At 47.5% G+C, this 23,692-nt stretch overlaps 1 protein-coding gene across 1 annotated transcript in view; it reads left to right on the top strand.

Moving 5' to 3' along the window:
- LOC126294954 (uncharacterized) overlaps positions 1–23,692 on the top strand; it is a 607,599-nt gene that overhangs the window by 322,788 nt on the left and 261,119 nt on the right. The window contains exon 12 of the mRNA XM_049987174.1: positions 21,663–21,800. Coding sequence (XP_049843131.1) covers positions 21,663–21,800 — 138 coding nt within the window. The remainder of the gene's footprint in view (positions 1–21,662; positions 21,801–23,692) is intronic.

The raw sequence follows: 23,692 nt of genomic DNA, 5'->3' as shown, positions 1-23,692 counted from the left end.
GGACAGTGATGGGTCTGTGGACGTTTGCATGCGTGAACCGACAGCCATACGTTGGGACAGAAGAAGAGGTTGAGATGGATCTGCGCACTTTGGGACTAATCATCTGAGGTCATCCGACCCCTGGAATTTAGAACTATTTAAACCTAACTAACCAAAGGACATCAAAGGACATCACACATCCATGCCCGAAGCAAGATTCAAGCATTCGATCGTAGCGGTCACGGAGTTCCAGACTGTAGCGCCTAGAACCGCTCGTCCACCCCTGGGCAGGTCACGTTGGGACAGTGATAGGACCATGGACGTTTGTATGTGTGAACCGACAGCCATACGTTGGGACAGAAAAAGTGGTTGAAATGACTCTGCGCACTATGGGACTAATCATCTGAGGTCATCCGTCTCCTAGAACTTAGAACTACTTAAATCTAACTAACCAAAGGACATCAAAGGACATGACACATCCATGCCCGAAGCAAGATTCGAGCCGTCGATCGTAGCGGTCGCGCGGTTCCAGACTGTAGCGCCTAGAACCGCTCGTCCACCCCTGAGCAGCTCACGTTGGGACAGTGATGGGTCTGTGGACGCTTGTATGCGTGAACCGACAGCCATACGTTGGGACAGAAGAAGTGGTTGAGATGGCTCTGCGCACTTTGGGACTAATCATCTGAGGTCATCCGACCCCTAGAACTTAGAACTACTTAAACCTAACTAACCAAAGGACATCAAAGGACATCACACATCCATGCCCGAAGCAAGATTCAAGCATTCGATCGTAGCGGTCACGGGGTTAAAGACTGTAGCGCCTAGAACCGCTCGTCCATCCCTGGGCAGGTCACGTTGGGACAGTGATGGGACCATGGACGTTTGTATGCGTGAACCAACAGCCATACGTTGGGACAGAAATAGTGGCTGAAATGGCTCTGCGCACTATGGGACAACATCTGAGGTCATCCGATCCCTAGAACTTAGAACTACTTAAACCTAACTAACCAAAGGACATCACACACATCCATGCCTGAAGCAAGATTCGAGCCTTTGATCGTAGCAGTCGCGGGGTTCCACACTGTAGCGCCTAGAACCGCTCGTCCACCCCTGGGCAGGTCACGTTGGGACAGTGATGGGACCATGGACGTTTGTATGCGTGAACCGACAGCCATACGTTGGGACAGAAAAAGTGGTTGAAATGGCTCTGCACACTATGGGACTAATCATCTGAGGTCATCCGTCCCCTAGAACTTAGAACTACTTAAATCTAACTAACCAAAGGACATGAAAGGACATCACACATCCATGCCCGAAGCAAGATTCAAGCATTCGATCGTAGCTGTCACGGGGTTTCAGACTGTAGCGACTAGAACCGCTCGTCCACCCCTGGGCAGGTCACGTTGGGACAGTGATGGGACCATGGACGTTTGTATGCGTGAACCGACAGCCATACGTTGGGACAGAAAAAGTGGTTGAAATGGCTCTGCGCACTATGGGACTAATCATCTGAAGTCATCCGTCCCCTAGAACTTAGAACTACTTAAACCTAACTAACCAAAGTACTTCACACACATCCATGCTTGAAGCAAGATTCAAGCCTTCGATCGTAGCAGTCGCGGGGTTCCACACTGTAGCGCCTAGAACCGCTCGTCCACCCTTGGTCAGCTCACGTTGGGACAGTGATGGGACCATGGACGTTTGTATGCGTGAACCGACAGCCATACGTTGGAACAGAAAAGTGTTTGAAATGGCTCTGCGCACTATGGGACTAATCATGTGAGCTCATTCGTCCCCCAAGAACTTAGAACTACTTAAACCTAACTAACCAAAGGACATCATACACATCCATGACCGAAGCAAGATTCGAGCCTGCGATCGTAGCGGTCACGCAGTTCCAGACTGTAGCGCCTAGAAACCGCTCGTCCACCTCTGGCCAGCTCACGTTGGGACAGTGATGGGACCATGGACGTTTGTATGCGTGAACCGACAGCCATACGTTGGGACAGAAAAAGTGGTTGAAATGGCTCTGCGGTCTGTGGGAATAATCATCTGAGGTCATCCGACCCCTACAACTTAGAACTATTTAAACCTAACTAACCGAAGGACATCACACACATCCATGCCTGAAGCAGGATTCGTGCCTTTGATCGTAGCGGTCGCGGGGTTCCAGACTCTAGCGCCTAGAACCGCTCGTCCACCCCTGGCCAGCTCACGTTGGGACAGTGATGGGACCATGGACGTTTGTATGCGTGAACCAACAGCCATACGTTGGGACAGAAAATGTGGTTTAAATGGCTCTGCGCACTATGGGACTTATTATCTGAGGTCATCCGACCCCTACAACTTAGAACTACTTAAACCTAACTAACCGAAGGACATCACACACATCCATGCTTGAAGCAAGATTCGAGCCTTTGATCGTAGCAGTCGCAGGGTTCCAGACTGTAGCGCCTAGAACCGCTCGTCCACCCCTGGGCAGCTCACGTTGGGACAGTGTTGGGACCATGGACATTTGTATGCGTGAACCGACAGCCATACGTTGGGACAGAAAAAGTGGTTGAAATGGCTCTGCACACTATTGGAGTAATCATCTGAGGTCATCCAACCCCTATAACTTAGAACTACTTAAACCTAACTAACCGAAGGACATCACACACATCCATGCCTGAAGCAGGATTCGAGCCTTTGATCGTAGCGGTCGCGGGGTTCCAGACTGTAGCGCCTAGAACCGCTCGTCCACCCCTGGGCAGCTCACGTTGGGACAGTGATGGGACCATTGGCGTTTGTATGCGTGAACCGACAGCCATACGTTGGGACAGAAACAGTGGTTGAAATGGCTCTGCGCACTATGGAACTTAACATCTGAAGTCATCCGACCTCTAGAACTTAGAACTACTTAAACCTAACTAACCAAAGGACATCACACACATCCATGCCCGAAGCAAGATTCGAGCCTGCTATCGTAGAGGTCGCGCGGTTCCAGACTGTAGCGCCTAGAACCGCTCGTCCACCTCTGGCCAGCTCACGTTGGGACAGTGATGGGACCGTGGACTTTTGTATGCGTGAACCGACAGCCATACGTTGGGACATAAAAAGTGGTTGAAATGGCTCTGCGCACTATGGAACTTAACATCTGAGGTAATCCGACCTCTAGAACTTAGAACTACTTAAACCTAACTAACCAAAGGACATCACACACATCCACGCCCGAAGCATGATTCGAGCCTGTGATCGTAGCGGTCGCGCGGTACCAGACTGTAGCGCCTAGAACCGCTCGTCCACCCCTTTCCAGCTCACGTTGGGTCAGTGATGGGACCATGGACGTTTGTATTCGTGAACCGACAGCCATACTGTTGCCCGTCAACTGACGAATGGCAAAAGGGCAATCGCATGGCCAATCGGAGCGCGTGGCGCCTAGTTTTCCTAGTTTAAAAATTGTGCATTGTCGACCTGCGCAACAAAACTAATTTTTATTCCTACTGGCATCAGCTATCCAGGGTTAAAATTTTGTGATAGCTTTCGTCCACACTGTATATGGGCGTCTTACAATTGAGCCAGATGCATAGTACAAAATGAGGATTGATAGGCCGACCGGAGTGGCCGAGCGGTTCTAGGCGCTACTGTCTGGAATCGCGCCACCGTTATAGTCGCAGCTTCAAAAATGGCTCTGAGCAGTATGGGACTTAACATCCCCTAGAACTTAGAACTACTTAAACCTTACTAACGTAAGGACAGCACACAACACCCAGTCATCACAAGGCAGGGAAAATCCCTGACCCCGCCGGGAATCGAATTCGGGAACCCGGGCGAGGGAAGCGAGAACGATACCGCACGACCACTAGCTGCGGACAGTCGCAGGTTCCAATCCTGCCTCGGGCATGGATGTGTGTGATGTCCTTAGGTTAGTTAGGTTTGAGTAGTTCTAAGTTCTAGGGGACTGATGGCCTCAGAAGTTAAGTCCCATAGTACTCAGAGCCATTTGAACCATTTGAACGATTGATAGCCGTCTTCCAGTGCAAAAGGGTCATTCGATAGTTAAATGGAGACAAATTGTTCGGGAGAAAAAACTATTAGCAGGGCAAGCTTGGTACTTTTATGGGACAGAAAAAGTGGTTGAAATGGCTCTGCACACTATTGGAGTAATCATCTGAGGTCATCCAACCCCTATAACTTAGAACTACTTAAACCTAACTAACCGAAGGACATCACACACATCCATGCCTGAAGCAGGATTCGAGCCTTTGATCGTAGCGGTCGCGGGGTTCCAGACTGTAGCGCCTAGAACCGCTCGTCCACCCCTGGCCAGCTCACGTTGGGACAGTGATGGGACCATGGACGTTTGTATGCGTGAACCGACAGCCATACGTTGGGACAAAAAAAGTGGATGAAATGGCTCTGTGAACTATGGGACTAATCATCTGACGTCATCCGTCCCCTAGAACTTAGAACTACTTAAACCTAACTAACCAAAGGACATCACACACATCTATGCCCGAAGCAAGATTCGAGCCGGCGATCGTAGCGGTCGCGGGGTTCCAGACTGTAGCGCCTAGCACCGCTCGTCCACCCCTGGGCAGGTCACGTTGGGACAGTGATGGGACCATGGACGTTTGTATGTGTGAACCGACAGCCATACGTTGGGACAGAAAAAGTGGTTGAAATGGCTCTGCGCACTATGGGACTAATCATGTGAGGTCATCCGTCCCCTAGAACTTAGAACTACTTAAACCTAACTAACCAAAGGACATCAAAGGACATGACACATCCATGCCCGAAGCAAGATTCGAGCCGTCGACCGTAGCGGTCGCTCGGTTCCAGACTGTAGCGCCTACAACCGCTCGTCCACCCCTGAGCAACTCACGTTGGGACAGTGATGGGTCTATGGACGTTTGTATGCGTGAACCGACAGCCATACGTTGGGACAGAAAAAGTAGTTGAGATGGCTCTGCGCACTATGGGACTAATCTTGTGAGGTCATCTGACCCCTAGAATTTAGAACTACTTAAACCTAACTAACCAAAGGACATCAAACGACATCACACATCCATGGCCGAAGCAAGATTCTAGCATTCGATCGTAGTGGTCACGGGGTACCAGACTGTAGCGCCTAGAACCACTCGTCCACCCCTGGGCAGCTCACGTTGGGACAGTGATTGGACCATGGACGTTTGTATGTGTGAACCGACAGCCATACGTTGGGACAGAAAATTTTTTTGAAATTGCTCTGCGCACTATGGGACTAATCATCTGAGGTCATCTGTCCCCTAGAACGTAGAACTACTTAAACCTAACTAACCAAAGGACATCACACACATCCATGGCCGAAGCAAGATTCGAGCCTTTGATCGTAGCGGTCGCGGGGTTCCAGACTGTAGCGCCTAGAACCGCTCGTCCACCCCTGGGCAGCTCACGTTGGGACAGTGATGGGACCATTGGCGTTTGTATGCGTGAACCGACAGCCATACGTTGGGACAGAAACAGTGGTTGAAATGGCTCTGCGCACTATGGAACTTAACATCTGAAGTCATCCGACCTCTAGAACTTAGAACTACTTAAACCTAACTAACCAAAGGACATCACACACATCCATGCCCGAAGCAAGATTCGAGCCTGCTATCGTAGAGGTCGCGCGGTTCCAGACTGTAGCGCCTAGAACCGCTCGTCCACCTCTGGCCAGCTCACGTTGGGACAGTGATGGGACCGTGGACTTTTGTATGCGTGAACCGACAGCCATACGTTGGGACATAAAAAGTGGTTGAAATGGCTCTGCGCACTATGGAACTTAACATCTGAGGTAATCCGACCTCTAGAACTTAGAACTACTTAAACCTAACTAACCAAAGGACATCACACACATCCACGCCCGAAGCATGATTCGAGCCTGTGATCGTAGCGGTCGCGCGGTACCAGACTGTAGCGCCTAGAACCGCTCGTCCACCCCTTTCCAGCTCACGTTGGGTCAGTGATGGGACCATGGACGTTTGTATTCGTGAACCGACAGCCATACTGTTGCCCGTCAACTGACGAATGGCAAAAGGGCAATCGCATGGCCAATCGGAGCGCGTGGCGCCTAGTTTTCCTAGTTTAAAAATTGTGCATTGTCGACCTGCGCAACAAAACTAATTTTTATTCCTACTGGCATCAGCTATCCAGGGTTAAAATTTTGTGATAGCTTTCGTCCACACTGTATATGGGCGTCTTACAATTGAGCCAGATGCATGGTACAAAATGAGGATTGATAGGCCGACCGGAGTGGCCGAGCGGTTCTAGGCGCTACTGTCTGGAATCGTGCCACCGCCATAGTCGCAGCTTCAAAAATGGCTCTGAGCAGTATGGCACTTAACATCCCCTAGAACTTAGAACTACTTAAACCTTACTAACGTAAGGACACCACACAACACCCAGTCATCACAAGGCAGGGAAAATCCCTGACCCCGCCGGGAATCGAACGCGGGAACCCGGGCTAGGGAAGCGAGAACGCTACCGCACCACCACTAGCTGCGGCCAGTCGCAGGTTCGAATCCTGCCTCGGGCATGGATGTGTGTGATGTCCTTAGGTTAGTTAGGTTTGAGTAGTTCTAAGTTCTAGGGGACTGATGGCCTAAGATGTTAAGTCCCATAGTGCTCAGAGCCATTTGAACCATTTGAACGATTGATAGCCGTCTTCCAGTGCAAAAGGGTCATTCGATAGTTAAATGGAGACAAATTGTTCGGGAGAAAAAACTATTAGCAGGGCAAGCTTGGTACTTTTATGGCCTTTAAATTGGCATCACTGGGATGAGCCCTCATCAGCTGATGTATCAACATTGTTTTGTTTATAACCTCAAAAATAAATTTCAACATGGCGAGTCGGCTTGAAACTCCACATTAGTTAAAGAACGTTCTGTTATTCGTATTCTACTTGCTGAAGGCGAGAAACCAGTGAATGTATACTGTAGAATGTCTCAAGTTCATGGTGAAGGTGGTATGAATCATCCAAATTTTTACAAGTGGATAGGGCAGTTTAAAAATGGTCACGACTCAGTGAGTGACGAACGCCGTTCTGGCCGACCAGTTGCAGTTTCAAGTCTCTCACTTGGAAGTCGAACTGATGACATTATTCACGCCGTCCACCGTGTGACTGTAGAAACGATAGTTGATAAGGCTCACGTTAGTGCTGGCACAGCTCACAACATTATCTGTGACAATAAGAAGTACCGCAAAACATGTGCAAGGTGGATCCCAAAGGAGCTGACGCCGCTACACAAGGAAACAAAGTTGGGAGTGTACGCTGAGCTAAAGGAAAGTTATTAAGGAGAAGGTGAGCATTTCACCAACAAAATGTTAGCTTGGGTTCGCTATTATGAGCCAGAATCAAAAAAAGCATGGAATGCAAGCACACCAACTCACCTGTCAAGAAACAATTTAAAACCCAAGCATCAGCAGGAAAAGTCATGTTGATGGTGTCTTGGGATGCTGAAAGTGCTGTATTGTGATTATCCCGAAATGAAGCTTACAATGAACAGCCAGTACTGCTCGGATTTGCTTTTAAACAAGCCAGTCGTGAGAGAGAGACGACGTGGATCTCAGAGGAGAGGTTTGAATCTCCAGCAAGATAAAGCACGTCCTCGTATTGCTCAACTAACCCCTGAAACTATCGACGAAATGGGCTGGGAAATACTGCCGCACCCCCTTACAGTCCTGATTTGTCACTAACTCATTTCCATTTGTTTGGTGCACTGAAGGAGGCCTTACGTAGGAAGAGGTTCCAGGGCAACGAGGACGTGAAAGAAAAAAAAAACTTCGTGGGAAATTGGTTGAACATCAACATAAAGAGTTCTTTGCAGCTGGAATAAAAAAGCTTGTAGCCCGTTGGAACCAGTGCATAAATGTTCAAGGACATTATGTTGAAGAGCAGAAAATGTATAGTTTTGTAAAAATAAACACTTTTTCTCCAGACCAGTTTGTCTCTTTAATTACCGAATGAGCCTCGTAAATAAGAGTGTTACCTCCAAAAAGTCTCCGAACAGATGTTCGGCTCGCCTTAGACGCATCTCTTTTTTGTTTAAGCAGAGAGGCTGCATCTTTAAGGGAAGTAGAATCTGTCAGGAAAGAAAGGAATTCGGAAGGAATTGACTGTGGGACGACACCGGTACCTGTCTAACTTGAAAATGAGAAACCACAGAAAACCATTTCCAAGATTTCCAGTGGATGCATTCGGCCCACGTCTGGCCCTGAATCTATGGACTGCTAGCTACAAGCCTCAAGGTGCACAGCTACCCTGGTCGGTGGGGAAGTTGCAAAAACTGGTTGCCGCACATTGTTTTCAAATAAAATAAGGTGGATCGCAACAAAAGATGTAATTCTGAAATTGCATATTTCTCCTTCAGTTGTGCATGTTCTGTCATTTGATTGGGCATAAACGCATGCATATTTTAATATTTGATTGTGCAAGAAATTCTTGCCCAGTTATTATAGTATTACAAGAGCGTAAATAGATTTGAACTAAAGTGGGCGGGATGCAGGTCGCCCAATACGAAAATATTCTGGAAACGAACGAACTATAGACTGTGCTGTCATCACACATCCCTTCCCCCAGAAGATCCGTATCGGAACCTGTTTTCATAATTTTAGTACCGCCTGGGTGATAAGACTGATCACTATTTTACCATTTGGGCTGGTAATGATAGAAATATGAGCAATATTTTTAAAGAAATGTAACAATCGCCGTTTGGGCGATGTTTTTGTTGAGGCGTGACATTTCTGGGCAGCAAAGGCAGATCCAAGTGTATTTTTACGAACTGACTTTAATGTTATTTGTAGTGCTGTTTATCGCTCCACTGAATATTGAAATAATGCATACACAGACACCTACCAATCTCCAAATAACGAGTCGAGTGCTAACATTAAACTGCTGTAGATACTTAATTTGGCTATTACGGTGGTGCATACCAGTGGAGTGTAGAGAAAATCCTCAAAGAGGGGGCGCTAAAGGTACCTTGAGGTACATTTACTTTTACCCTAATAAAAATGAATCAAGCCACATGCAAAGTTAAATAAAGTTTTATTTACATTGATTATACACATATACACTCCTGGAAATTGAAATAAGAACACCGTGAATTCATTGTCCCAGGAAGGGGAAACTTTATTGACACATTCCTGGGGTCAGATACATCACATGATCACACTGACAGAACCACAGGCACATAGACACAGGCAACAGAGCATGCACAATGTCGGCACGAGTACAGTGTATATCCACCTTTCGCAGCAATGCAGACTGCTATTCTCCCATGGAGACGATCGTAGAGATGCTGGATGTAGTCCTGTGGAACGGCTTGCCATGCCATTTCCACCTGGCGCCTCAGTTGGACCAGCGTTCGTGCTGGACGTGCAGACCGCGTGAGACGACGCTTCATCCAGTCCCAAACATGCTCAATGGGGGACAGATCCGGAGATCTTGTTGGGCCAGGATACTTGACTTACACCTTCTAGAGCACGTTGGGTGGCACGGGATACATGCGGACGTGCATTGTCGTGTTGGAACAGCAAATTCCCTTGCCGGTCTAGGAATGGTAGAACGATGGGTTCGATGACGGTTTGGATGTACCGTGCAGTATTCAGTGTCCCCTCGACGATCACCAGAGGTGTACGGCCAGTGTAGGAGATCGCTCCCCACACCATGATGCCGGGTGTTGGCCCTGTGTGCCTCGGTCGTATGCAGTCCTGATTGTGGCGCTCACCTGCACGGCGCCAAACACGCATACGACCATCATTAGCACCAAGGCAGAAGCGACTCTCATCGCTGAAGACGACACGTCTCCATTCGTCCCTCCATTCACACCACTGGAGGCGGGCTGCACGATGTTGGGGCGTGAGCGGAAGACGGCCTAACGGTGTGCGGGACCGTAGCCCAGCTTCATGGAGACGGTTGCGAATGGTCCTCGCCGATACCCCAGGAGCAACAGTGTCCCTAATTTGCTGGGAAGTGGCGGTACGGTCCCCTACGGCACTGCGCAGGATCCTACAGTCTTGGCGTGCATCCGTGCGTCGCTGCGGTCCAGTCCCAGGTCGACGGGCACGTGCACCTTCCGCCGACCACTGCCGACAACATCGATGTACTGTGGAGACCTCACGTGTTGAGCAATTCGGCGGTACGTCCACCCAGCCTCCCGCGTGCCCACTATACGCCCTCGCTCAAAGTCCGTCAACTGCACATACGGTTCACGTCCACGCTGTCGCGGCATGCTACCAGTGTTAAGGACTGCGATGGAGCTCCGTATGCCACGGCAAACTGGCTGACACTGACTGTGGCGGTGGACAAATGCTGCGCAGCTAGCGCCATTCGTCGGCCAACACCGCGGTTCCTGGTGTGTCCGCTGTGCCGTGCGTGTGATCAATGCTTGTACAGCCCTCTCGCAGTGTCCGGAGCAAGTATGGTGGGTCTGACACACCGGTGTCAATGTGTTCTTTTTTCCATTTCCAGGAGTGTAGTAATTCATAGTAATTTGAAGTGTGTGCCTGACGATTGGAGAAGCGGAGACATTGTTCCAATCTTCAAAAAAAAGGCAATAAAAGACTTTGTAAAAGCTACAGAGGAATATCACTTACGAGTCATACAGCCAACACCGGTACCTGTCTAACTTGAAAATGAGAAACCACAGAAAACCATTTCCAAGATTTCCAGTGGATGCATTCGGCCCACGTCTGGCCCTGAATCTATGGACTGCTAGCTACAAGCCTCAAGGTGCACAGCTACCCTGGTCGGTGGGGAAGTTGCAAAAACTGGTTGCCGCACATTGTTTTCAAATAAAATAAGGTGGATCGCAACAAAAGATGTAATTCTGAAATTGCATATTTCTCCTTCAGTTGTGCATGTTCTGTCATTTGATTGGGCATAAACGCATGCATATTTTAATATTTGATTGTGCAAGAAATTCTTGCCCAGTTATTATAGTATTACAAGAGCGTAAATAGATTTGAACTAAAGTGGGCGGGATGCAGGTCGCCCAATACGAAAATATTCTGGAAACGAACGAACTATAGACTGTGCTGTCATCACACATCCCTTCCCCCAGAAGATCCGTATCGGAACCTGTTTTCATAATTTTAGTACCGCCTGGGTGATAAGACTGATCACTATTTTACCATTTGCGCTGGTAATGATAGAAATATGAGCAATATTTTTAAAGAAATGTAACAATCGCCGTTTGGGCGATGTTTTTGTTGAGGCGTGACATTTCCGGGCAGCAAAGGCAGATCCAAGTGTATTTTTACGAACTGACTTTAATGTTATTTGTAGTGCTGTTTATCGCTCCACTGAATATTGAAATAATGCATACACAGACACCTACCAATCTCCAAATAACGTGTCGAGTGCTAACATTAAACTGCTGTAGATACTTAATTTGGCTATTACGGTGGTGCATACCAGTGGAGTGTAGAGAAAATCCTCAAAGAGGGGGCGCTAAAGGTACCTTGAGGTACATTTACTTTTACCCTAATAAAAATGAATCAAGCCACATGCAAAGTTAAATAAAGTTTTATTTACATTGATTATACACATATACACTCCTGGAAATTGAAATAAGAACACCGTGAATTCATTGTCCCAGGAAGGGGAAACTTTATTGACACATTCCTGGGGTCAGATACATCACATGATCACACTGACAGAACCACAGGCACATAGACACAGGCAACAGAGCATGCACAATGTCGGCACGAGTACAGTGTATATCCACCTTTCGCAGCAATGCAGACTGCTATTCTCCCATGGAGACGATCGTAGAGATGCTGGATGTAGTCCTGTGGAACGGCTTGCCATGCCATTTCCACCTGGCGCCTCAGTTGGACCAGCGTTCGTGCTGGACGTGCAGACCGCGTGAGACGACGCTTCATCCAGTCCCAAACATGCTCAATGGGGGACAGATCCGGAGATCTTGTTGGGCCAGGATACTTGACTTACACCTTCTAGAGCACGTTGGGTGGCACGGGATACATGCGGACGTGCATTGTCGTGTTGGAACAGCAAATTCCCTTGCCGGTCTAGGAATGGTAGAACGATGGGTTCGATGACGGTTTGGATGTACCGTGCAGTATTCAGTGTCCCCTCGACGATCACCAGAGGTGTACGGCCAGTGTAGGAGATCGCTCCCCACACCATGATGCCGGGTGTTGGCCCTGTGTGCCTCGGTCGTATGCAGTCCTGATTGTGGCGCTCACCTGCACGGCGCCAAACACGCATACGACCATCATTAGCACCAAGGCAGAAGCGACTCTCATCGCTGAAGACGACACGTCTCCATTCGTCCCTCCATTCACACCACTGGAGGCGGGCTGCACGATGTTGGGGCGTGAGCGGAAGACGGCCTAACGGTGTGCGGGACCGTAGCCCAGCTTCATGGAGACGGTTGCGAATGGTCCTCGCCGATACCCCAGGAGCAACAGTGTCCCTAATTTGCTGGGAAGTGGCGGTACGGTCCCCTACGGCACTGCGCAGGATCCTACAGTCTTGGCGTGCATCCGTGCGTCGCTGCGGTCCAGTCCCAGGTCGACGGGCACGTGCACCTTCCGCCGACCACTGCCGACAACATCGATGTACTGTGGAGACCTCACGTGTTGAGCAATTCGGCGGTACGTCCACCCAGCCTCCCGCGTGCCCACTATACGCCCTCGCTCAAAGTCCGTCAACTGCACATACGGTTCACGTCCACGCTGTCGCGGCATGCTACCAGTGTTAAGGACTGCGATGGAGCTCCGTATGCCACGGCAAACTGGCTGACACTGACTGTGGCGGTGGACAAATGCTGCGCAGCTAGCGCCATTCGTCGGCCAACACCGCGGTTCCTGGTGTGTCCGCTGTGCCGTGCGTGTGATCAATGCTTGTACAGCCCTCTCGCAGTGTCCGGAGCAAGTATGGTGGGTCTGACACACCGGTGTCAATGTGTTCTTTTTTCCATTTCCAGGAGTGTAGTAATTCATAGTAATTTGAAGTGTGTGCCTGACGATTGGAGAAGCGGAGACATTGTTCCAATCTTCAAAAAAAAGGCAATAAAAGACTTTGTAAAAGCTACAGAGGAATATCACTTACGAGTCATACAGCCAACACCGGTACCTGTCTAACTTGAAAATGAGAAACCACAGAAAACCATTTCCAAGATTTCCAGTGGATGCATTCGGCCCACGTCTGGCCCTGAATCTATGGACTGCTAGCTACAAGCCTCAAGGTGCACAGCTACCCTGGTCGGTGGGGAAGTTGCAAAAACTGGTTGCCGCACATTGTTTTCAAATAAAATAAGGTGGATCGCAACAAAAGATGTAATTCTGAAATTGCATATTTCTCCTTCAGTTGTGCATGTTCTGTCATTTGATTGGGCATAAACGCATGCATATTTTAATATTTGATTGTGCAAGAAATTCTTGCCCAGTTATTATAGTATTACAAGAGCGTAAATAGATTTGAACTAAAGTGGGCGGGATGCAGGTCGCCCAATACGAAAATATTCTGGAAACGAACGAACTATAGACTGTGCTGTCATCACACATCCCTTCCCCCAGAAGATCCGTATCGGAACCTGTTTTCATAATTTTAGTACCGCCTGGGTGATAAGACTGATCACTATTTTACCATTTGCGCTGGTAATGATAGAAATATGAGCAATATTTTTAAAGAAATGTAACAATCGCCGTTTGGGCGATGTTTTTGTTGAGGCGTGACATTTCCGGGCAGCAAAGGCAGATCCAAGTGTATTTTTACGAACTGACTTTAATGTTATTTGTAGTGCTGTTTATCGCTCCACTGAATATTGAAATAATGCATACACAGACACCTACCAATCTCCAAATAACGTGTCGAGTGCTAACATTAAACTGCTGTAGATACTTAATTTGGCTATTACGGTGGTGCATACCAGTGGAGTGTAGAGAAAATCCTCAAAGAGGGGGCGCTAAAGGTACCTTGAGGTACATTTACTTTTACCCTAATAAAAATGAATCAAGCCACATGCAAAGTTAAATAAAGTTTTATTTACATTGATTATACACATATACACTCCTGGAAATTGAAATAAGAACACCGTGAATTCATTGTCCCAGGAAGGGGAAACTTTATTGACACATTCCTGGGGTCAGATACATCACATGATCACACTGACAGAACCACAGGCACATAGACACAGGCAACAGAGCATGCACAATGTCGGCACGAGTACAGTGTATATCCACCTTTCGCAGCAATGCAGACTGCTATTCTCCCATGGAGACGATCGTAGAGATGCTGGATGTAGTCCTGTGGAACGGCTTGCCATGCCATTTCCACCTGGCGCCTCAGTTGGACCAGCGTTCGTGCTGGACGTGCAGACCGCGTGAGACGACGCTTCATCCAGTCCCAAACATGCTCAATGGGGGACAGATCCGGAGATCTTGTTGGGCCAGGATACTTGACTTACACCTTCTAGAGCACGTTGGGTGGCACGGGATACATGCGGACGTGCATTGTCGTGTTGGAACAGCAAATTCCCTTGCCGGTCTAGGAATGGTAGAACGATGGGTTCGATGACGGTTTGGATGTACCGTGCAGTATTCAGTGTCCCCTCGACGATCACCAGAGGTGTACGGCCAGTGTAGGAGATCGCTCCCCACACCATGATGCCGGGTGTTGGCCCTGTGTGCCTCGGTCGTATGCAGTCCTGATTGTGGCGCTCACCTGCACGGCGCCAAACACGCATACGACCATCATTAGCACCAAGGCAGAAGCGACTCTCATCGCTGAAGACGACACGTCTCCATTCGTCCCTCCATTCACACCACTGGAGGCGGGCTGCACGATGTTGGGGCGTGAGCGGAAGACGGCCTAACGGTGTGCGGGACCGTAGCCCAGCTTCATGGAGACGGTTGCGAATGGTCCTCGCCGATACCCCAGGAGCAACAGTGTCCCTAATTTGCTGGGAAGTGGCGGTACGGTCCCCTACGGCACTGCGCAGGATCCTACAGTCTTGGCGTGCATCCGTGCGTCGCTGCGGTCCAGTCCCAGGTCGACGGGCACGTGCACCTTCCGCCGACCACTGCCGACAACATCGATGTACTGTGGAGACCTCACGCCCCACGTGTTGAGCAATTCGGCGGTACGTCCACCAGGCCTCCCGCATGCCCACTATACGCCCTCGCTCAAAGTCCGTCAACTGCACATACGGTTCACGTCCACGCTGTCGCGGCATGCTACCAGTGTTAAGGACTGCGATGGAGCTCCGTATGTCACGGCAAACTGGCTGACACTGACTGTGGCGGTGGACAAATGCTGCGCAGCTAGCGCCATTCGTCGGCCAACACCGCGGTTCCTGGTGTGTCCGCTGTGCCGTGCGTGTGATCAATGCTTGTACAGCCCTCTCGCAGTGTCCGGAGCAAGTATGGCGGGTCTGACACACCGGTGTCAATGTGTTCTTTTTTCCATTTCCAAGAGTGTACAAGAGAATGGCATCTTATGTTATAAAAAAGTTACAACTGTGGTTCTCTTCCTTAAACGATGAATTCTATGCTCCTGTTCTTCCTGGAATATTGGTTAATTTCGTTGTCAACAGGACAGAAAGTCAGGCAATTTACATGTCTGGAACTTTTATTGACTATTCCGTTGTAGCTCATTCGATAGAGTTCCTATGTAGTAACAATGGGTTTTTAAGAATTTTCTCGAAAGTCACTATTACCGGACGTATACGCATCTATAGCTTCGCATACACGCCACGCGGGATTAGCCGAGCGGTCTGAGGCACTGCAGTCATGGACTATACGGCTGGTCCCTTCGGCATGGGTGTGTACGTTTTTCCTTAGGATAATTTAGGTCAAGTAGTCCTTAGGCTTAGGGACTTACGACCTTAGCATTTAAGTCCCATATGGTTTCACGCACATTTGAACATTTTTTCCCATACATAACTCGTGTTACGTTATTAGTAAAAATACCATTACGAGTCTCGCAGGAATATTTTTACTGAGAAATTACTATCTGTCTGTATTCCGGATCGCGCTCCAGCTACCACCGGGTCTGGGTGCTGTCGAGTCCTCTCCATTCGGCTCTGTCCTCCCAACACTTTCCTTCCTCCACTTGCTACCAGGTCACACCTCTCCTTGCCACAGATATTCTCACTCCCACTTTCCACCGTGTTCTTGGGCACCCTCTAGGTCTTTTCCCATCTAGTTCTTCCATAATTTTGTGGAGTCTCTGCCCATGCATCCTCTCAACATGCCCGTACTATCTTAATCTCTTTTTTTCGATTTCTTCTCTCATACTTTCTTCTTTAAGGTCCTTTCTAATCTCTACATTCTTTACTCTGTCCATTCTTGTTTTTCCCTTAACTGCTCTTAGAGATTTCATTCCGCTGCTCCAGTCCCTTTTTGTCATTATCCATGTTTCTCAACCATGGGTGAAAATAGGGAAGTAATAATTCTTATACAGAAGCAGTTTTGCTTTTTCTGAAACTTCCTTTTCCAAATCAGGTATTTTATTGTTTGCTAGAAATTGCTTTTGTTCTGTAACCTATTCATTTCGTTAGTTATTCTTCCATCCCTAGATATTTCACTCCCTAAATAAGTGAAACTTTCTACCACTTTGTGGGGATCTCCATTCAATATAATATTTCCGTTGATCCCTTTCTCTCTTCCAAAAACCATTACTTCACTCATATCATTATTTATCTTTAATCCATACCTTTTCATTATTTCCTTCGACACATCAAGTTGTAACTATACATCTACCTCTTTATCACCCCATATTACCATATCATTTGCAAAATCATCTTTTCGTCTCTTTCTTTTACTATATATTTAACTGCACTATTCACTCCCTCCATCACAACATTAAAAAGTGCAGGAGGTAGAATACTTCCTTGCGTAAGTCCTTGTCTTATTTCGAAGCATTCAGAGTTCCCCAGTGGTGTTCTAATTCCACAATTGTGTCCTCTGTACATTGTCTTTATTACATTATGTATCCATCATCTATGTCTATCTTCTTTATTTCTTCCCAGAGTCTTTCCCTGTTAACTGAGTCATATGCCTTTTCTATGTCTATAAGAACCAATATCACCTCTTTGTTATACTCCCAAATTTTTTCCATCAGTTGACAGATATCAGGTCGATCGTGCTTCTTCCTTTCCTAAGCCCATGCTGTTTTTCACCGACTTCCTCTTCTATCTTTTCAGTTACTCGATTTAGTAAAATTCTTTCCAAAATCTTGGCTGTATGACTCGTAAGTGATATTCCTCTGTAGATTTTACAAAGTCTTTTATTGCCTTTTTTTTGAAGATTGGAACAATGTCTCCGCTTCTCCAATCGTCAGGCACACACTTCAAATTACTATGAATTACTACACTCCTGGAAATGGAAAAAAGAACACATTGACACCGGTGTGTCAGACCCACCATACTTGCTCCGGACACTGCGAGTGGGCTGTACAAGCAATGATCACACTCACGGCACAGCGGACACACCAGGAACCGCGGTGTTGGCCGTCGAATGGCGCTAGCTGCACAGCATTTGTGCACCGCCGCCGTCAGTGTCAGCCAGTTTGCCGTGGCATACGGAGCTCCATCGCAGTCTTTAACACTGGTAGCATGCCGCGACAGCGTGGACGTGAACCGTATGTGCAGTTGACGGACTTTGAGCGAGGGCGTATAGTGGGCATGCGGGAGGCCTGGTGGACGTACCGCCGAATTGCTCAACACGTGGGGCGTGAGGTCTCCACAGTACATCGATGTTGTCGCCAGTGGTCGGCGGAAGGTGCACGTGCCCGTCGTCCTGGGACCGGACCGCAGCGACGCACGGATGCACGCCAAGACAGTAGGATCCTACGCAGTGCCGTAGGGGACCGCACCGCCACTTCCCAGCAAATTAGGGACACTGTTGTTCCTGGGGTATCGGCGAGGACCATTAGCAACCGTCTCCATGAAGCTGGGCTACGGTCCCGCACACCGTTAGGCCGTCTTCCGCTCATGCCCCAACATCGTGCAGCCCGCCTCCAGTGGTGTCGCGACAGGCGTGAATGGAGGGACGAATGGAGACGTGTCGTCTTCAGCGATGAGAGTCGCTTCTGTCTTGGTGCCAATGATGGTCGTATGCGTGTTTGGCGCCGTGCAGGTGAGCGCCACAATCAGGACTGCATACGACCGAGGCACACAGGGCCAGCACCCGGCATCATGGTGTGGGGAGCGATCTCCTACACTGGCCGTACACCTCTGGTGATCGTCGAGGGGACACTGAATAGTGCACGGTACATCCAAACCGTCATCGAACCCATCGTTCTACCATTCCTAGACCGGCAAGGGAACTTGCTGTTCCAACAGGACAATGCACGTCCTCATGTATCCCGTGCCACCCAACGTGCTCTAGAAGGTGTAAGTCAACTACCCTGGCCAGCAAGATCTCCGGATCTGTCCCCCATTGAGCATGTTTGGGACTGGATGAAGCGTCGTCTCACGCGGTCTGCACGTCCAGCACGAACGCTGGTCCAACTGAGGCGCCAGGTGGAAATGGCATGGCAAGCCGTTCCACAGGACTACATCCAGCATCTCTACGATCGTCTCCATGGGAGAATAGCAGCCTGCATTGCTGCGAAAGGTGGATATACACTGTACTCGTGCCGACATTGTGCATGCTCTGTTGCCTGTGTCTATGTGCCTGTGGTTCTGTCAGTGTGATCATGTGATGTATCTGACCCCAGGAATGTGTCAATAAAGTTTCCCCTCCTGGGACAATGAATTCACGGTGTTCTTATTTCAATTTCCAGGAGTGTATTATTAATACCTCACAATCAACTGATCACTCTCACTCTTGACTGATTTTCACACTTGCACTTGGTACAACTAGGACTTTTTACTTATTCATTCTTCAGTCTTCACATTTCTGCTTCTGAATGTAAACTAGCTTCCTGTTCGGCGAATGGTATGTATGTATAATGTAACGTATCGAACGTTCTCTGTACAAGAAAACAGTAGAATATTCGCGACTTTTCTCGGACAAGTGCCAGACAGAATAACGTATCGAGATCACCAGAGTGGCCGCGTTGTTTCTCGTAGGTATGTGTTAGCGGTCTGTGTGCCAGACAGAACCGTATAAGATGTCGCGGACGCGCCTGCCCCATAGCAAAGTAGAGCGATTAACGAATTCAGTCGAGTCGACTGGCGAAAGAAACGAAGGAGTAGCGTGCGGGCTGACTGGTGGGGGCGGCGAGGGTGGCAGAGGGGGCGGCCCCGCAAGGAGGGGTGGGAGGGGAGTGCATGCGTATTTTAACTTAGCATAATGCGAGCGGACGAATCAGAATTGCTTTCGGTCTTACTTCTTGTTACAAGCTTATTCAGAACAGCACACAACACAAAAAAAACAATGAACCGCACCAGTTACACTAAATTCAGGTACAAGGAAGAACTGAGCTGATTAACAAAAATGCATTTGAACTCGAATAAGGCGAACAATGTATAACAGTTGCTCTTGGCTAAAGTAGGGGTAGGCGATAGCCGATGGTGCTGTCGACAAACCGTTAGTGTAAATCTGTCGTTGGCAAATTATAATAGAGCGACCAAAAAGTTTCTGTTCGGACGCTCCACAGTCCAAAATTGGCATGCCACTCAAGTAAAATAACCTGGAAATTCCGGTAATGACGCCATCGATGCACCATGTTGATGACACTCTCTTGGCAAAACCCCGTGTTCTCCTGCGTGAGCACCTGCGTAATTCCCAGCTTACTTCCTCGTCCGACAGAAATCATCGCCCCTTAAGTTTTTTTTTTTTTTTTTTTTTTTTTTTTTTAAAGCGACTGTACGTGTGAAAACTGAAGATGTGTTAGATGACGATCACTTTGGCTTTAGTAAAGGCACCGGAGGGGCAATTATGACGTTGTGGTTGATAATGGAAGCAAGGCTAAAGAAAAATCAAGACACGTTCACAGGATTTGTCACCTGTAAAAAGCGTTCGACAGTGGAAAATGGTGCAAGATGTTCGAAATTGTGATGATAACAGGTAAGCTATAGGGACAGACCAGTAATATACAATATGAACAAGAGCCAAGAGGGAATAATAAAGACTGGACGACCAAGAGTGGAGTGCTCTGATTAAAAACGATGTAAGACAGGGATGTAGTCTTCACTACTGCCCAATCTGTACATGGAAGAAGCAATGGTGGAAGTAAAAGAAAGGTTCAGGAGTGTAATGAAAATTCAAGCTGCAAGGGTAGCAGTGAAGTGATTCGTATTACATTGTTATGCTGAATGGAATGAACAGTCTGATAAGTAGGGGTGGAGAGTGAATCGAAGAAAGACGAAAGTGATGAGAATTAGCAGAAATGAGAACAGCACAGGCTTAACATGACGATTAATGGTCACGAAGTATATGAAGTTAGGGAATTTTGCTACCTAGGCATCAAAATTACCAACGACAGATGGAGCAAGGAGAACACCAAAAGCAGCTGCTCACAAGCCACACATCACGCCGGTAAACGCCAAACGGCGCCTCGCTCTGTGTAAGGAGCATAAACATTGGACAATTGAACAGTGGAAAAAGGTTGTGTGGAAAGATGCATCACGGTACGCAATGTGGAGATCCGATGTCAGGGTGTGTGTACAGCGAATGTCCGTTGAACGTCATCTGCCAGCGTGTGTGGTGCCGACAGTAAAATTCGGAGAAGGTGGTGTTATGGTGTGCTCGTGTGTTTCATGGCTTGCACCCCTTGTTGTTTTGCGTGGCACTATCACAGCACACTGATTTTTTAAGCACCTTCTTGCTTCCCACTGTTGAAGACCAATTCGGGGATGGCGACTGCATCTTTCAACACAATTAGGCACCTGTTCGTAATTCACGGCCTCTGGTGGAGTGGTTACAAGACAATAACATTCCTGTAATGGACTGGCCTGCACAGAGTCCTGACCTGAATCCTACAGAACACCTTTGGGATGTTTTGGAACGCTGACGTCTTGCCAGGCCTCACCGACCGACATCGATTCCTCTCCTCACTGCAGCACTCCGTGAAGAATGGTCTGCCATACCCCACGAAACCTTCCAGCACCTGACTGAACGTATGCCTGCGATAGTGGAAGCTGTCATGAAGGCTGAGGGTGGCTCAACACCGTATTGATTTCCAGCTTTGCCGATGGAGGGCGCCACGAACTTGTAAGTCATTTTCAGCCAGCTGTCCAGATACTTTGGATCACATTGTGTTTATGTGAATATTAGCTGCAAAATGTGTCTCGAATAGAGTTAGTAGTGAAGAATTAATAATTTAAGACGTCATGCCTGATGGGGCTGTTTTTTTGTATGTACAGCGAAAATGCAGTAAACGATAAAGCTTTTGTCTTTCACCATTTTGTGTGTGGGTTTCGGCGATAAATAGTTCCACTGTTTTAAATAACGTGTAATGTTCGTTGCAAAGTCACTATGTGCTTTCATTCTCAAATATTGGATCAATAAATTTTGGCTATTCGCACGATGTGACGTGGACCTCTTTCTCACCTTCACATCAACCTCTTTGACAGGTAGGTGTCGTTTACACCCACAGCGCTTCCTTGCAGACAGCAAGTGATATGTGTACCAAGTTCTGTTGAAATCGACCCAGGGGTTAGGATGAGATGTGAAAAATACTTGCTTACATACATAAATTTTTTATAATACGTATGGATTACTAAGACTTCTCGATATAAATCAATTTTTGTATTTTTTCGTAGGTTGCGGACCAAACAGATATGGAGACAGCTGTTCAAAACGCTGCTCATTTCTGACTAGTGCATGTGAAGGGATGATATTTTGCACTAAAGAATTGTGTTCATGTGCCCCAGGCTTGCAAGGAGTGAAGTGTGATACACGTAAGTAATGTGTTGTTAAGCTTTATTTCACATGTCAATCCGTGTCTGTATTTAAGTGTAAATATGCCAATAGGTTCTCCTGACTTACGACTCTGTTTCCAACTGATTGTTTCTATTCATGCTGTTGATAGATTTTGAGATTTTTATATAATTTCAAGTGAGACGTGCTTTCCACAAACAAATTTAAAGTGTAGCAGTTACTGCAGAGTATTAATACCCAATTTGTATCAGAGTACTGCAGAGAGCAGGACACCGTTAAGTTTGATCCAACTGATAGACAGAAAATCTGTAAAATTTGTAATGGCTTTGTTCTCATAGCTACTCCATATCCAAATTAAGCACTGTTTGCCAGCCGTCTGGACTGATGGTGGCAAACTTGAAAGCAGGCATGTGTTCACATGTGCACACAAAGACAAAAACACAGACACACACAAACAAACACACACACACACACACACACACACACACACACACACAAACAAACACACACACAAACAAACACACACACACACACACACACACACACACACACACACACACACACACACGGAGATGCTGCTATAAAGACAAATTGTCACATTCATTTACTCTAAGTAGCTGGCAGAAACTGGTTGTGCAGCTTTGCTTCTACATCTACGTGATTATTCTGCTATTCACAATGAAGTGCGTGACAGAGGGTTCAATGCACCACATTCAAGCTGTCTCTCTACCGTTCTACTCCCGAGCGGCACGGGGGAAAAACGAGCACTTAAATATTCCTGTGCGAGCCCTGATTTCTCTTGTTTTATCGTGATAATCATTTCTCCCTATGTAGATGGGTGCCAGCAGAATGTTTCCGCAGTCGCAGGGGAAAATTTTGTTTTGGTGATTCAGATTTGATGAGATTATCCCGTCGCAAAGAAAAACGCCTTTGCCTTAATGATTGCCACTCCAATCCATGTCATCCGTCAGTCCCACCTGATACGGATCCCACACTGCACAGCAGTACTCCAGAATAGGGCGGACAAGCGTGGTGTAAGCAGTCTCTTTGGTAGACCTGTTGCACCTTCTAAGTGTTCTGCCAATGAATCGCAGTGTTAGGCTCGTTCTAGCCACCAGAAAATCTATGTGATCGTTCCAATTTAGGTTATTTGTAATTGTAATCCATAAGTATTTAGTGGAATGTACATCCTTCAGTTTTGTTTGACTTACAGAGTAATCGAAATTTAGAAGATTTCTTGTTGTTGTTGTTGTGGTCCTCAGTCCTGAGACTGGTTTGATGCAGCTCTCCATGCTACTCTATCCTGTGCAAGCTTCTTCATCTCCCAGTACCTACTGCAGCCTACATCCTTCTGAATCTGCTTAGTGTATTTATATCTTGGTCTCACTCTACGATTTTTACCCTCCACGCTGCCCTCCAGTACTAAATTGGTGAGCCCTTCTTCTAGTCGAGTTGTGCCACAAACTCATATTCTCCCCAGTACTATTCAACACCTCCTCATTAGTTATGTGATCTACCCATCTAATCTTCAGCATTCTTCTGTAGAACCACATTTCGAAAGCTTCTATTCTCTTCTTGTCCAAACTATTTATCGTCCATGTTGCACTTCCATACATGGCTACACTCCATACAAATACGTTCAGAAATGACTTCCTGACACTTAAATCTATACTCGATCTTAACAAATTTCTCTTCTTCAGAAACGCTTTCCTTGCCATTGCCAGTCTACATTTTACATCCTCTCTACTTCGACCATCATCAGTTATTTTACTTCCTAAATAGCAAAACTCCTTTACTACTTCAAGTGTCTCATTTCCTAATCTAATTCCCTCAGCATCACCCGACTTAATCCGACTACATTCCATTATCCTCGTTTTGCTTTTGATGACGTTCATCTTATACCCTCCTTTCA

The sequence above is a fragment of the Schistocerca gregaria genome, chromosome 11 (assembly GCF_023897955.1).
Source record: "Schistocerca gregaria isolate iqSchGreg1 chromosome 11, iqSchGreg1.2, whole genome shotgun sequence".
NCBI lineage: Eukaryota > Metazoa > Arthropoda > Insecta > Orthoptera > Acrididae > Schistocerca > Schistocerca gregaria.
The sequence above is the reverse complement of the archived record's forward strand: the minus strand, read 5'-3'. Positions and strand labels throughout refer to the sequence as shown.